The sequence below is a fragment of the Oryctolagus cuniculus genome, chromosome 7 (genome assembly GCF_964237555.1).
Source record: "Oryctolagus cuniculus chromosome 7, mOryCun1.1, whole genome shotgun sequence".
Lineage (NCBI taxonomy): Eukaryota > Metazoa > Chordata > Mammalia > Lagomorpha > Leporidae > Oryctolagus > Oryctolagus cuniculus.
The window spans coordinates 62,549,770-62,566,047 of NC_091438.1; the positions used below are offsets into that span (position 1 = coordinate 62,549,770).

General features: G+C 42.6%; 1 protein-coding gene across 1 annotated transcript in view; it reads left to right on the forward strand.

Moving 5' to 3' along the window:
- The window catches only part of VAV3 (vav guanine nucleotide exchange factor 3), a 411,833-nt gene that overhangs the window by 188,768 nt on the left and 206,787 nt on the right, over positions 1-16,278 (forward strand). The window contains exons 3-4 of the mRNA XM_002715817.5: positions 9,411-9,469; positions 12,965-13,030. Of these exons, the coding sequence (XP_002715863.2) occupies positions 9,411-9,469; positions 12,965-13,030 (125 nt within the window). The remainder of the gene's footprint in view (positions 1-9,410; positions 9,470-12,964; positions 13,031-16,278) is intronic.

Sequence of the window (16,278 nt, forward strand, 5' to 3'; positions counted from 1 at the left end):
AGAAGAAGGAATGGATGCACTTTAGATCTAGGACTTGAGTCTATAAAGTGACCCTAATGTCTGGGTGGGTAGAGGAGTGGAATTGTGGGGTCGTTGGAGTTAGGAGGGAGAAGCAGTTCAAGGGAAGAATGTTCTGTTTGGGGTTTTCAGAGGCAGTGTTCTGAGGCCAAGAAAGCAGGGACAGCAGGACCGCCATGGTGTGTACCTGCCTTGTGAGACAAGTGCAGGTCTGTTTGCTTGGTGGCACTGTTTCCCTCATACTCTGGAAAATGTTCACTGTCAATCAAGTAAGAAATACGTCATCTTGGAAATGGTCTTTACAAAAAGATCCTCAGAGGATACGGTGCCAGTGAATCTGCTTAAAATATGAAGGTGCGGCCGGCGCCGCGGCTCACTAGGCTAATCCTCCGCCTAGCGGCGCCGGCACACCGGGTTCTAGTCCCGGTCGGGGCGCCGGATTCTGTCCCGGTTGCCCCTCTTCCAGGCCAGCCCTCTGCTGTGGCCAGGGAGTGCAGTGGAGGATGGCCCAGGTGCTTGGGCCCTGCACCCCATGGGAGACCAGGAAAAGCACCTGGCTCCTGGCTCCTGCCATCGGATCAGCGCGGTGCGCCGGCCGCAGCGCGCTGGCCGCGGCGGCCATTGGAGGGTGAACCAACGGCAAAGGAAGACCTTTCTCTCTGTTTCTCTCTCTCACTGTCCACTCTGCCTGTCAAAAAATAAAAATAAAAAAAAAATATGAAGGTGCTCTCACTGGAGTGGCTTTGATGACGGAGGAGCTGGGCCAGGGTGTGATCATTTTTGCTCATCTTTGAACCTGCAGACAAATAGGCTGAGACCTACCCAACTGCCCTTCAAGAGGCAGCTCAGGGACCTCTCTCGAGAAGCCTTTGAACCTCCATAGCTCCCTCCTCCTTTTGAAGGACACAGCTGGCCTTGCCCCTGCTCTGGGCTGCAGACAGATGTTGTGATGTCAGTCTGTGTGCACTCTTCCTGCCTCCCCCCACCCTACTGTGTTTCCTAATGGATGGTGATTTTTGAAAGCAAGAAGTATTGCGTCTTCATTTTTCTACTTTCAACATACAGAGTGTATTTGTGTATCCAGCATGTTCCACATGTTCCGCCTGTATCCACCGTGTCAGTGCAGATTTATAAACAGGATGGTGAAGTGAAAAGAGCATTCACCTGGACAGAAGAGAAAGAACCTGGGTTCTATACCAATCCTTTGACCTTGGGAGTCCTGCTTAATTTTTCTGGGCCTTGGTTTCCTTGTAGGCAAAATGATTTGCAAATCGAGAAAATTTATGAATGGGCTTCAAGACATCCGTGGAATTCTTGAGATAAGATGCTGAATGTGTGTGTGTATGTGTGTGTTGTATTTTTATGGAGGAAATCACCACGAACTTTCATTATATTCTCAGAGGGATTGGTGACTTAAGATAATTAGGAGCCACTGAGTGAACATGGTGGCTCTAGGATTTTTGCATGATAAAGAGTTGTCGCCATTGACCATGTAGTAGTAGGTAGTGATTCAGGCAAAGGACTTGCCTTGAAATTGTGCTTAAGTGACAAACATTCTAGTTGCATAGATTTTTTGCTACTTACTTGGGGCAGTGAATGTGAGGGGCTGGATGCCAAAGGCCTCCTGAGTCCATTCCCATGTCCTCTCTCATCTGAAAGCTTTTTTACTCGCCCCCTGCAGAAGGCTTCACATTTTGTTTTCTGAAATACTTTGTAATGACCCAGTGTTACTTTACCAATAATGACGGTGTTGGCAACGATGATGATGGCACTAGGAAATAGTAGAATTATGTGATGTGTATACACACACACACACACACACACACACATCTCCTTATTTACCCTTCACTGTCAAGTTGTATGAAAGGTAATATTTTATGGTATTTTTGTATGGAAGATAGCTGTGATGCTGAGTACCTCTGTAACTCCCCATGGCGGGAGTGGAGTTGTGATTTGAGCCCAGAAAATGTGACTTCTGAGACTGCCTTCCCAACAGTCCAATATATTACTTTCAAAAATGGAGGTGGTTGTTCTTTTGAGAGTTACACTTTTGAAGATTCAAATGCTAGTAAATATAGAATGTTTCTTGTATTTATGATGACTACTAAGGCTAGCACAAACTAGAATTTTGACTCATTTAACCTATATGGTTAAACCACTCTTTTGAACAATGAAATTCATGTCCCATAGTCTTCATCATACAGAAATATGTTTTTTCTTCATAATATCTGACAGTGCTAGTTTGCTTTGGACATTCAGGAGGAGCTAGGGATATTTTCCAACAGCACCATACAAAGCAACAACCAGGTGTTTTAGGCAGGATGGGTTGCTGGAAGGGATGCTAAGCTATAGTGTATCCTAATGGGGTAATTTACTGTGTGAAATTAGAATTGCAAAGAAAATTAAGATAATGAGTTTTGTTGATTTCCTAGGAGAGTTGGGGTGCAATATATTGTTAGTCTGAGACTCACCATCTGGCAGGGTTTAGAATAGAGTCTGGAGCCTGGGCTACACCAGATCTCTGGGCTGCCTCTGGGTTGCCGCCGGCCTGCTCTGTGGGCCTCTGCTGCTCTCTGAAGTCTGGCCCCTGCACTCCCAGGCCCATACTCCCACTTGCTCTGAGGCCGAGATTTTTCCCACAAGCCCCCAGAGCCCTTGCTCAGAGGCTGCGGGGACCACGATGCAGAAGCTGTACCCTGAGCCTCAGCTGCTAGGCGGTGACTTCATGCCGCTGTGCAGCGAAGCTGCAGGCCCCTTCTTGAACCACAGACTTGTCTTACACTTGGGACTCAAGCTGCAGCTACCCGATTGCTTTTGCGGAGCCCACCTCCTCTGTGAGGATCGCTCCCCTAGGAACTCCTCTGGACCCAGATTCTCGTTCATGGGGTCAGGGAGTGAGTTAAGAAGTGAAACTTCAGAATAGAATAGCAAACTCCGGGACATGAATCCTCAGTTAATCAACAGTGCTTTGGCAGACCTGCATGTTGGTTCCTCTCTCCGGCCATGGCTTCCTTAGCTCAGGACCTTCAAAGTAGCCAAAACACACTGCTTCTGCGTGGATGACTTGTTTTAATTAGACTATGGCATTGACAGCACTCATGTGCTGGATTTGCCTGGGGATTTGTCAGAGGTCTATGAAGAAAACTGTAAAAGTGGGTACGATATTGCCATTGTGTCTTTGAAAGCTATTTTATTTTATAGTTTTTTCCTTCTTTGTTGAGATTTTCTTTCTTTTTTTAAATTTTAACTTCTTAGTTTTAACAAAGTCAATGTGATTTGGAGATAAAATTCTAAGAACATAAATGATATTCTCTGCATCCCTCCCACCCTCCTTCCTGCTCCCTTTTGATTTTTAGTCTTTGAGATAGTGTATTTTAAATTTACATTACAGTAAAAAGGCTTAATACTTCACAAAATAAGAAGTTTAACAAGTAAAAAGCAAGAAGATCCTAGTTTAGTGGGAATATAGACAATGGTTATAGACAATAATTGAATGGAAAAATGACCATTTCACCCATATACAATAAATTTTAAAGTAATCACAGATCATTATAACTATAGTGGTGTAACATTCTTAACCATTGATTTGACAAAGTTATAAAACTTGTTTTACAAGACTAGATTTGCAGTAATACAGATACACTCAGACATTTCTTTATTTGTCATTTTTAAATTTTAGCCTCCAAACATAGGAAGAACATGCGATATTTGTCTGTCTTACTTCATTCAGAATGATGCCCTCCAGTTGTGTCCATTTTGCTGCAAATGGAAGGATTTTACTTTTTATAGCTGAATAATATCCCATTGTGTATATTTCATAGTTTTTTTAAAAATTTTTTGACAGGCAGAGTGGACAGTGAGAGAGAGACAGAGAGAAAGGTCTTCCTTTTGCCATTGGTTCACCCTCCAATGGCCGCCGCGGCCGGCACCCTGCGGCCGGCGCACCGCATTGATCCGATGGCAGGAGCCAGGTGCTTCTCCTGGTCTCCCATGGGGTGCAGGGCTCAAGCACTTGGGCCATCCTCCACTGCACTCCCTGGCCACAGCAGAGAGCTGGCCTGGAAGAGGGGCAACCGGGACAGAATCCGGCGCCCTGACTGGGACTAGAACACGGGGTGCCGGCGCTGCAAGGTGGAGGATTAGCCTAGTGAGCCGCAGCGCCAGCTATTTCATAGTTTTTAAACTGACTGATTTGATGGTAGAAAGAGAGAGGCTAAATGACATGAAACTCATCATTAGGGGAAGAAGTCTGCTGCGAGGCGCTAGGATGCTGTGGGTGGGAGGTCTGGATAGGCAGCTCTCTTATACTTAGTATTTAATTGTCATGGTCGATTCCTTATTCATTCAGTCTACACTTGTGCCAGGTTAAGCCTTTTGTGTAGCTTGACATACATTATCCCTACTCCTCAAAACAGTTCTGCAGGCTAAGTATTACCCCTTGAATTGTTTGACTGACATAGTTTTGTGATGTTGTCATCATGAGCCTGTCTGTGACTAAGACAATGGAAATACAGAGGTGAAGAGTGAGCGTGATACCCCTGCCCTTAAGGCATTCGCTACTGTAGGATTGGAAAGAGATGGATCACCAGAATTGTTATGTTCTTACCTACTCTTCGGGGGGTGTCTATAAACAGTCGTGCCTTTTGTACTAGTCAGTGCATTTAAGAAGCTTTTTCTGTAGAAGTACCCATGCACAGGTAAAAAAGGTAGTTAACAAGGATGGTCATTTTGGAGCAGAATGTTGAAAGTATCATTGTCGGAAGAATGGCTAAATCATGTTTGTTTGTATACATTGGAATAATGTATAACATCAAAATGCAGAGAGTCATATGTTGGCATGACTGGTTTATTGCTAATGAAAGAAATTGCTCTAGAGAAATCTGTATAATAAATCCCCATTACTTCATAATAAAAGGAAAATGATAAATTCTGGAAGAGTCACACCAGGTCCTTAGCTGTGATGCCCTTCAGGCAGAAGGTGAGATGGGAGAGAGGCCACTTGATGTATTACTGTATTATTTTCATTTGACAAACCAAATACCAAGTCTTTAAAATATTTTAAAAGGCCAATGCATTTTTATTTTTAGTACAGTGAGAGGTGCCAAGGTGCAGTTATGTCCAAAGTCAAATGGGGACACAAAGGACCCATCTGGAGTGGGTTTGGTCACAGAAGCTTCCTGTAGGAGTGAGGGCCTGGCTCGTTGGGCGCCTTGGCCTTGGGAGGGAAGGGCCAGAACAAGAGCTCCCTGCTCAGAAGCAGCCCAGGGGCTCTGCCGGTAGATGGCGTTGGAACCGCCTCCTCCCCTGTCTCCCAGCTTGGTTCTTCCTTCCTCAGCCTTCCCAGTGCGCCGGCCCTTCTCCCTCCTGACTGCTGCAGTTGTAGCTCAGACTTCATTTCTCCCTTGGATGATTGAGAAACCCCTCACCACGCCCTTGTCTCCTGGGCCCTTGCTTGCTCCCCGAGTCCCCCTGTCCCACTTGAGCCTTTGCTTTGCTGAATGATGTGTTTAAAATGCCATTTAGATCATGTGGCCTCCTTGCTAAGCCTTCTCAACCACCCTTCTAAAGCAGATGCGAGAAGCCCTGGGCACCCGCCCCACCTCCCTCTACAGGAAGCTCCTGTGTGTGTTACCTGGAATGCTTTTTGCTTCTTTACAAATTCTACTCTCCTTGTCCACCAGGACACTGGGACAGGGTAAGGAGGAAAGAAAACTCACACCACGAATTTGGCATGGTTGCTTGTTGGCCTATTAACATACAGATGTTCTCTCACTAGTTAACTTCCCTCTCTGGGAGTCAGTTGTCCATAATTTCATATTATCTTGATGTAACAATTTAGGAATTGCTACATTGCTGGGGAAATAATCCTATTTGTGTTCTTGGGGATACTTTCTTTTAGGAATGTTCATGATAATGTGTTTCTAATGACGGGCAGAGCCTCCACATGGAGGACTGGAGAGTCTGGCATTAATTTATATTCTTGTCTATCCCAAATCTGAATACACTTGCCTCTGCAGAATACACGCTGTTCTGAAAACACCACGTCGACTAAACAGTCTCTATTTGCTTTGGCTAAACTTAGAGTTAATGGATGGACTCGGTGAACAATAAGACCAAAAAACTTGAGTGTGGGTTCTCAGAGAGACTCATTACTTTAAGATACACTACACACAATCTGTTCATATACTGAATCTGAATATATTATTTTTATTGACTCATAAAAGTAATTCTTTAAATAAATAAATAATAGGAGTTGGTTTCAGATTGTTGATTTTCAAAAACACTTGTTCTTAGAAACAGTTGTCAGGCGTACACTAATATGCTGTCATCTGGCGCCCTCTGGTGGGCATTCATATAAAAATTCAAGGTGTAGTTTTGAGGGTGGTAGGCAGGCCGGTAGGGGGCAGGTTGTCATAGCTCTCGTTGTTTGGAAAAGGAACAGCAAACATGTTCTTACTTTGCAGATACATCATAATTGTAGAAAATATCCCTAAGGAATGAAATACATTGCTGTTAAAACACATAATAAAATAGCAATAAAATATATAGCAATAGTAAAATATGGCTATTTTTTTCTTGCTATTAAGCAGTAACTGTGCTAGAACCGCAATGCAAAGCTGAATCAGAGGCAGACTTCACCTTAGGTTTACAGCAGTGCCAGATCTGGATGAGGTGCGTGCTAGATCTTCACAGTGTAGGTGCCTCAGGTCTGTGTACTACTCCACAGGTTATTCCAGAGCCTTCCTGAAGCTAGTCTTTTCACTGATGATGAGTAATTTTGAAATTTTAGGAAATGTTTTTTCATTTTGTATTGGTTTGTTCTAGTGAACTTGTTAGCATTTATTCATGTATGATCTGAATTTATAGACTCACCGAATGTGCTTTATTATATGGAATTAATTGATTTCAAGTCTTATCTGAATAATTGTGTCTTGCCTTAATATCAGATGTTCAACTCTGTTAACTGTGATGAAATTGGACAAAGGCTTTCACTTAATTTTTTTACCCCCCACCCCCACCCTGGCCAGGTCATAGCAGGAAGCCAGGGTCAGAATATAGAATTTGGGGCCGGTGCTGTGGCACAGTGGGTTAAAGCCCTGGCCTGAAGTGCTGGCATCCCATATGGGCGCCGGTTCTAGTCCTGGCTGCTCCTCTTCCAATCCAGTTCTCTGCTATGGCCTGAGCTCTCTGCTATGGCCTGGGATAGCGGTAGAGGATGGCCCAAGTCCTTGGGCCTCTGCACCCATGCGGGAGACCTGGAGGAAGCTCCTGGCTCCTGGCTCTGGATTGGTGCAGCTCCGGCCATTGTGTACATCTGTGGAGTGAACCAGCAGATGGAGGACCTCTCTCTCTGTCTCTACCTCTCTCTGTAACTCTGTCTTTCAAATAAATAAAATAAATCTTTAAAAAAATGTAGAATGTAGGGGTCAGTGATTTAGTTCATTTAGCTCCCATAGTCCTTGCTCCATTTAACCCTTTGGAATCATCCCAGAGTTGTGCTCCCTTGTCTCTTTTGCATATTAAACCTAATTTTTAAAATTGGCTTTTAATTGCATATATTGTGTGCACCATGTTTTCAAACATGTACTTGTTTTAGAATGGCTAAATTCAGCTGATTAGCATGTGTATTACTTTTCATTTTTTTGTAATGAGACTACTTAAAAATCTTTTACCAGTTTTCAAGAATATATTTCTACTTTCTGTGTCACCATGTAATTTAATTCAGTTCAAAACTTTTTCTGTGTAATTTGTTTTATGTAATAATGGAAGTTTACACGTATTAAGTGGTTGGGCATATCTCATTTAATTCTTTTCATCATTCCTTGAGGTGGGGTGTTAGCTGTTATGGTCTACATTTCACAGAGGCTGGTAGAGATGAGCCTCACTGAAAACTAATAAGCTGTGGCCTTAGGTGTCCTACCCCAAAGGCAAGACATGAACTTCCTTTAAAAGTTATTTATTGTCATTTTATGGAAAAGACACAGAGGGACAGAAATTTTCCATCTGCTGGCTTACTCCCCAAATGCTCACAGCAGCCAGGGCTGGGCCAGGCTAGAGCCAGGAGACTGGCACTCAATCCAGGTCTCCTACATGGGTAGCAGGGTGCTTGAGTCATCATCTGCTGCCTCCCAAGGTGTGAATTAGTAGGAAGCTGGATTGAAAGCAGAGTGGCTAAAGGTCAAACCCAAGAAATCTGCTAAGGGGTGTGAGTGTCCCAGACAGTGACTTAACCACGGTCCCACGCGTATCCTGCCATCGTGAGCTTCTGACCGCAGCAGCAGGCTACCTCTTAAAGCCGTGCAGAAAGAAGTATGTGTGTGGATAATCTGCATGTGAAGCTTCCGCAGGGAACTGGGCACTTGACTTCTGTGTTTCGGTCTGTAAACTGAGGAATTAGAAAATCACCGGACCTCAGAGATAGATTTTTACCTTTTCCGCTTTTTTTTTTTCTCATTCTGAAGAGGGCTTATAGTAGGACTTTGTAAAGTTTTACTTTGGTTAATTTTGAAAGGTAGAATAAGTTTTATCTGCTATAAAAACAGACTTTGAGAACAATGTATGTGAAGTCATTGGCTTTCTAAGTCTTTAAGTGAGATGATCCTAGGCATAAAATACTGAAGCAAAGGTAAAATTATAGATGCTGTTGCTTAAGTAAGATACTTTTCTTAAATTCACTGATTATAAAGAATAAATATAATTAAATATTTTACATGTACCATTTTACTTAATCTCATAATCTAGTGATCATTAATGGTCTAACTATTATTGTAAGCATTATCTAGATGAAGAAACTAAAGCCTAGAGAAGTTGGCAGTTTCCCCCAAATTCCCTGGCTAAAATGGTAAAGCCAGCATTTGAACTCACATGGTTTGACTCAGGTACACTTCGCCATAGAGCTGTACTGTCCAGTGGAATGTCCTGTGCTGATAGAAATTTGATGTCTGTGCAGTCTAATACAGTACACACAAGTGGCTACTGAACACTTAAAATATGGCTAGTCCAACGAAGAACTGAATTTTTTGTTCTTAAAATTTTAATAGCGTCACAAGGTTAGGGGATACCTGGTTGGAGAATGCAGCTTTATAGGATCTTTCAGATTCTGTGGTAGTAGAGATACCAGGAGTTTGGGATCACTGGCTCCAACTCCTTGTTTTAGTGGTAGGAAAATGACAGCTCAGATAGCTGTTAATTTACTCAGCATCATAAAGTTAAAAGAACAAAAGTATGATGTTAAGTGTTAATTCCTAATAATTGATCTCCCCATTCTGCCCTTCTTTGGCATCTGCAAATTTATGTGCTGGTTTTAATAGTAGATTGGAAAACTATTGTTTTGGGGGAAAATCATTTTTCCTGGTGTACATTTTCAATTAATATTTTTGTTTCTTTCTTAGGTTATAGAAACATTATCCCGACTGTCTCGCACACCTATAGCGTTGGCCACGGGAATCAGGTAAGCTCGTTTCTTTGTGGTTCTGTGTCCTATTGGGTTCCATGCATGGCTCTTTATTTAAATAGTTGTCGTTTGCAACTACTTGTATGCAGGGCATACAAGTGTCTCATTCATGAAGAGTTCTTGCTCATTTAAAATTTATTTAGCAAGTAAGAACTTAGCGTCCATTAAGATACACTGGCTAAACGTGGTTCTTAATTCACTGGTGACTGTCATTGGTATAGCTCTTTTTTAAAACTTTCTTCAGCATTCCTGTACATATTGTTCATTAAGACAAGCACAAATGTTTAAGTAAATATTTTAAAACATGTTATATTTATTTCCTGTAGAAAAGACCATAAAACTAACAACTTTAAAGACAAGTATAAAATGATATGTATACAGGGGTGTGTATTGAAAGTTTGGTAATGAATTAAAAACTTGAAATTACATTTGTAAAATAAATTATCTCCTTATGATGGAAGATTATGCAGTTGTTAGGTAGGAGAAAATAGTTTTTTATGTTGTGCTGGATAGTTTTTTATGTTGTGCTAGACTTTCTCCGTTTTAAATACTGCAACATTAGAAAGTAAAACAGTATCTGTAGGTACAGATCCAGGCTTGGTGGAAAGAGAACAGGTTTTGTTTTTAATTTATTTCCTCAGGGCTCCACATTCCAGTCCCTAGCCATCGTGGGTGCTCTGTGTGCCTGTCTCTCTGCCTGTGTTGTTACTGTTTTTCTATGTCCTGTTCATAGTATGAGGGAATGGATCCAAGCGTGTCTTGCAGGAGTGCTAAGCACTGACCAGGCAGCCCTTAGTCCCAGTGTACAAAGCATAGTGACCTTAGGGAGGAGATCCTGCAGACCCTTTCTCAGAAATGAGCTGTGAGGGGCTGCTGGTGCTGTCGCATAGCTGGTAAAGCTGCCTTCTGCAGTGCCAGCATAGAATATGGGCACTGGTTCAAGGCCTGGCTGTTCCGATCCAGCTCACTGCTGATGTGCTTGGGAAAGGCAGTGAAAGATGGTCCAAATGTTTGGGTCCCTGCCACCCATGTGGGAGACCCGGATGAGCTCCTAGCTTTGGTCTGGTCTGGCCCTAGCCATTGTGGCCATCTCAGGAGTGATCCAGTGAATAGATGATCTCTCCCTCTCTCTCTTTCTCTATCCCTCACTCCTCCCCATAACTCTGACTTTCAAATATATAAATCGTAAAAAAAAAAAAAAAGAAAAAGCTCCATGAAGGTCAGCTTTCTACAGAAGCAGTCTGTAGACTTGGTAAACTCCTCCTTATTTGCCTTTCAATACATGAATATTTTTCCATGCCAATGTGTACTTGCATTTTATATTTTATATTTAAACAGATTTTGAAAATTATTATCCCATTTTTATGTATTTATGTATTCTTTATTCTGAAAGGATAAATGTCAGAGAGGGAGGGAAGTATCGCTATGCTCCTAAATCTGCATATGTGAAATACATAAAATTTCTTCACCTTATATAAATAAAAAATTGTAAAAAAAAAAGTTTAAATATTTAAGGAAATGTGAAGTGTTTAATTAATATATTGGTCAAAACCAAGCAAAGAAAAAAATAATTGGAGCCCTTAATCTTGGCACTAAGCATAGAAGACAAAGGAAAGAGAAGAGAAAGCAATATAAAAATCCACTGAAAGTGACATTATAAAATAAATGTTTTTCTTTAAAATTTTTCTACAGTGGACTACAGTTCTCTATAATGGATCTGTATTGGTATAAAAACATAGTAATATGTGTCTGAATATAAAAATAATTTTGTGAAACTTTGACCTTTTTTACACATGTAGATTTATTTGTAAACTATATATTACACCATTATCTTAATATTCAATTAATCCATTAACCAATGTGAAATATTGCTTTCCAATCTATTTATTAATTATTTAAAGCTTACCCATTATTTTGATGGATCATCTTGTTTTTATGAAACATATGAAATCTTGGCCACCTATAAAAGAAGAATAAAACTTTGGTACTATGGTACGATTACTGAGATTTTGTTAGGCATAAATTTAGGGCATTAAATTGGTGTTAGGAAGAAAATCCAAAGCATCATGTTACAAACAAGGAAGCTAAGCAGTTGGAATAGGGTATAAATGGAAGTGTGATGTGATTTTATTGAATAGGAGAAGAGAAAATATCTTTTTCTCATGAAGTTTGGTTGATTCATTTTTCCAAACCAGGAAGATTTTTAAAAAATACAACCTAAATACTTTAAAGTCTGAATAGAAAATTGTGTCAGGGGCTGGCGCTGTGCCTCCATAGGCTAATCCTCTGCCTGCGGTGCCGGCACCCCGGGTTCTAGTCCCGGTTGGGGCGTTGGATTTTGTCCCATTTGCTCCTCTTCCAGTCCAGCTCTCTGCTGTGGCCTGGGAAGGCAGTGGAGGATGGCCCAAGTCCTTAGGCCCTGTACCCGCATGGGAGACCAGGAGGAAGCACCTGGCTCCTGGCTTCGGATCAGCGCAGTGCGCCAGCCACAGCGGCCATTTCGGGGTGAACTAACGGAAAAGGAAGACCTTTCTCTCTGTCTGTCTGTCTGTCTGTCTCTCTCTGTCTACTCTGCCTGTCCAAAAAAAAAAAAAAAAAAATTGTGTCATGACCCTTAATGCTGTATAGAGGGCACAGGGTTCTTCTAATCATTTTCATCTGCTAGGAACTGTTTCATGCAAGGATGATTGTTACCAATGTGCCAGTCTAATGGGATTCTTTTTATTTTTATTTATTTTTATTTTTATTTTTTTGACAGGCAGAGTGGACAGTGAGAGAGAGAGAGACAGAGAGAAAGGTCTTCCTTTTCCATTGGTTCACCCTCCAATGGCTGCCACGGCCAGTGCGCTGCGGCCAGCACACCGCGCTGATCCAAAGGCAGGAGCCAGGTACTTATCCTGGTCTCCCATGGGGTGCAGGGCCCAAGGACTTGGGCCATCCTCCACTGCACTCCCTGGCCACAGCAGAGAGCTGGCCTGGAAGAGGGGCAACCAGGACAGAATCCGGTGCCCCGACCAGGACTAGAACCCGGTGTGCCGGCGCTGCAAGGCGGAGGATTAGCCTAGTGAGCCACGGCGCCGGCCCTCTAATGGGATTCTATAGCTGAAAAGAGAGGGTGCTGATGACTGAGGCTCATGTACTGCCGCTTGTTGTCTGAATTGGGGTGCTCTGGTAGGTGTTAAGACGTGAGTCTGCAGGTGCTTGGCAGGTGGGGGTTCAGATGAGCACATTAACGTGTCTCCAGCTGCACTGGAAGCTGCAGTGACCAGAAGTAAGTGATGCGCATGATGTTGGGTAGCAGGCACGACAGCCTTCCCAGGGGAACCCAGACACAGCCCCTGGACCAGCCCTACAGGGAAGGCCCTGCACGTTGTTAGAGACATGGTGACAGGGTCAGCCATTTTGACACTGGACACTCAACACACAGTTGAGTGAGAGGTTAGTGCCCAGCCTGGTAGTTGATCATTTACCCATTTTTTTTCTTCTCCCTAGGCCCTTCCCAACAGAAGAAAGCATTAATGATGAAGACATCTACAAAGGCCTTCCAGACTTAATAGAGTATGTTGACTATTTCTAGCACTGTTAAACCACTGCCAATCTTTGCATGTATCATGAATCTTAACTGTTAAATAAGCTCTCTGAAGGGAAACATAGATTAATGTGAAATATAAGATGTATAAGCATTGGGATGTGTAAGAATTAACCTTAATTTGATATTGGAAAGCTTCATGAGAAAATATGGTTCCACTGGTTTTAGTTTCTGTTGTGTGTCCCTGTGAAGAGTAAAGATATTCTAAAGTGAAGTAAAATTCATAAGTTCCTGAAAGACATAATAAACAGAACAGATAAAGCCGAAGTTAGACAGCTAGGGAACAATGAAAAAGAAATAGCATCCACTACCGGGGGAGGGTTAGGGCAGATAGTGCTTTGTGAGGGCAAGGAGGGGAGAGATGAAGCACGGGCTTGAGTTACACAGGGATGTCTGGGTAGATGGTGTTTGTTCTGAACAGAGAATCCTTTGGGCTTTATTGTTTAATAGTCAGGAGAGGCGAAGGATCCTTGCTGGTGATTATCTTGTGCTGATTGAGTGACTTGTGCAGATTACTAATAAACATAAAACATGATCCTTATCCCTCAAGGAACTGATGACAAAGAGCAGGCATGCTGGCAAAGAATTTTAATAAGCTGATTGTGCTCCAGGAGAGGTTCATGGAACCCACGGAAATTAATCCATCTCAATGTACAGAGCTTGTTTTTGCTGTAGGACCTTCATGATTGCTCCTTCTTCTGTCTGTGTGACTGACCCCTTACCATTCAAGTCTTTGTTCAGATGTCTCTGTATAGAGAGGCCTTCCCTAAAAACCCTAAAATTGCCAAAATCCACTTTCCTTGCTCAGTGTTTTGTAACATTCACCACTGCCTGAGATCATCTTGTGTTGGTTTATATATCGTCTCTCTCCTCTTAGAAGGTCAACTCTGTGAGGTCAAAGCCTTGACCTTGTTCATGACTATGTACAACTTCAGGCCGGCGCCGTGGCTCAATAGGCTAATCCTCCGCCTGCGGTGCCGGCACACCGGGTTCTTTCCCAGTTGCCCCTCTTCCAGGCCAGCTTTCTGCTGTGGCCCGGGAGTGCAGTGGAGGATGGCCCAGGTGCTTGGGTCCTGCACCCCATGAGAGACCAGGAGAAGCACCTGGCTCCTGCCTTCGGATTAGCGCGGTGCGCCGGCCATTGGAGGGTGAACCAACGGTAAAGGAGGACCTTTCTCTCTCTCTCTCTCTCTCTCTCTCTCTCTCTCTCTCTCTCTTACTGTCCACTCTGCCTGTCCAAAAAAAAAAAAAAAAAATTACGGAAGTACTCTGTACAACTTCAGACTGTGCCAGGTAGAGAAGGTCTTCAGTAAATGAATGTCTAAATAAGCCAAAACTGCATCAAGAATCTACTGTTCTCCAGGCATTATGCTTCAGATCTGAGCTCTCTAGCCTGTTAGCCATAGGCAAATTGAGTGTGTGCACTAATCATGTCGTGTACACTGTCCTTTAATCTCACATTGCTATTAGGTTGTTGCTATTGTCACAATTTAAAAATAAGAAAATCCACTTTTGAAAATTAAATAGTTTGCTGAAGGTAATACTGTTTGTAAGTAGCAGTCTTTGGACTTTGAACCCATATAGTTCTTTTTTTAAAGTTTTATTTATTTATATAAAAGAGTTACACAGAGAGAGAAGGAGAGGCAGAGAGAGAGAGAGAGAGAATAAAAGTTCTTCCATCCACTGGTTCACTCCCCAGTTGGCCGCAACAGCCGCAGCTGTGCCTATTTGGAACCAGAATCCAGGAGCTTCTTCCAGGTCTCCCATGTGTGTGCAGGGGCCCAAGACTTGGGCCATCTTCCGCTGCTTTCTCAGGCCATAGCAGAGAGCTGGACCAGAAGTGGAGCAGCTGGGACTTGAAATGGCGTCCATAAGGGATGCAGGCACCGCAGACAGCGGCTTTACCTGCTACACCACAGCGCCAGCCTCCCATGTACTTCTTAGTCTGGCTCCTACTCCCTGCGGTAATCCCAGATTCTCCTTGGCTTGCCTGTTCTAAGAGTTATCAGCCAAAGAGGAGAAAAAGCAGGTGCTCACAGAAGCCCCCTGGATGAATGGCCAGCTGCTCTCCCCATCGTAGATGGCATCTGGAATGGTCTTGAAGTCTTGTTTTAAATATCTATTAAGAATTGTTTCTTATCTAATCTTAAAAATCCCTAAGAATTCACTGGTACTAACCAAATAGATGCTGATCATCTTATGGAATTGCCTGCAATACCATAAAGTGTCTTTAAGGTTATTGGTACTGTAACCAGATTATCTGAAGTATTAGCAAGAATGTACTATTTGAATCATTGTGGTGATGATGTTCTTTTTTAAACCCTACTCATGGCCACTTACACCTAGTATTTTTTATAACTTTCCCTTATCTGTTCTACTTGTGTTTGTAGGCAGAGTTGACGCCAAGGTAAATCCTGAAATAATGCAATTCCTAGCTGAGTTTGGAGGAAGCTTGGGGCTCTAACTTGGCTGCTCTGAAATTCAAGCTCATGCTCTGCAAAATGCAGTCTGTTTTAACTTTGTATCTTGTAGTTGAATTCCAAGTGTGGTATTATTCCTAGAAACGCTTGCTTTTTGAGTTTGCTGTGACAGCTTGATTTTAGCCTTACCTTTATTATTATGATCTCTATGGGCTGTAAATTTTGGGTGTGAATTTACTGAAGAGAAGCCCCTGGCACAAATGTGAGGCTGGTTCCCACTGCAAAGGGCGTTGTTCTCTCTTCTGTTGGAGAGAAAGATACAGGATGGGGTGGAAGGGACATGAGATGGCTAAGAGTGTCCTAGGTTCTCCTCTTTTTTCACTATTGAAAAATGTTCCAAGTTGCCAATTGACTTTATAGTTAGTGTTTTATTTTTGTTCACATCAGTTTATAGTGTTCACCTGCACAGATCCAGCAGAGATGCTTAGGAGCGTTGGTACTGAAGTAATTGAACTTTGTTTTTAGAGATGCTAATCCTGTCTTCCAACATATTTTTATTGGTTAATCTGAATCTTTGGGATTATTGGTTAATAGGTACCATCTATGGAAGTCTTGAGCAAAGGAAAAACTGAAACAGTAGCAACCAAATATATAGTGTGTGGAATCAGCTGTTCCTCTTTTTTTTTTTTTTTTTTTTTTTTTTTTGACAGGCAGAGTTAGACAGTGAGAAAGGTCTTCCTTCTGTTGGTTCATTCCCCAAATGGCCGCTACGGCTGGCGCACTGCGCTGATCCAAAG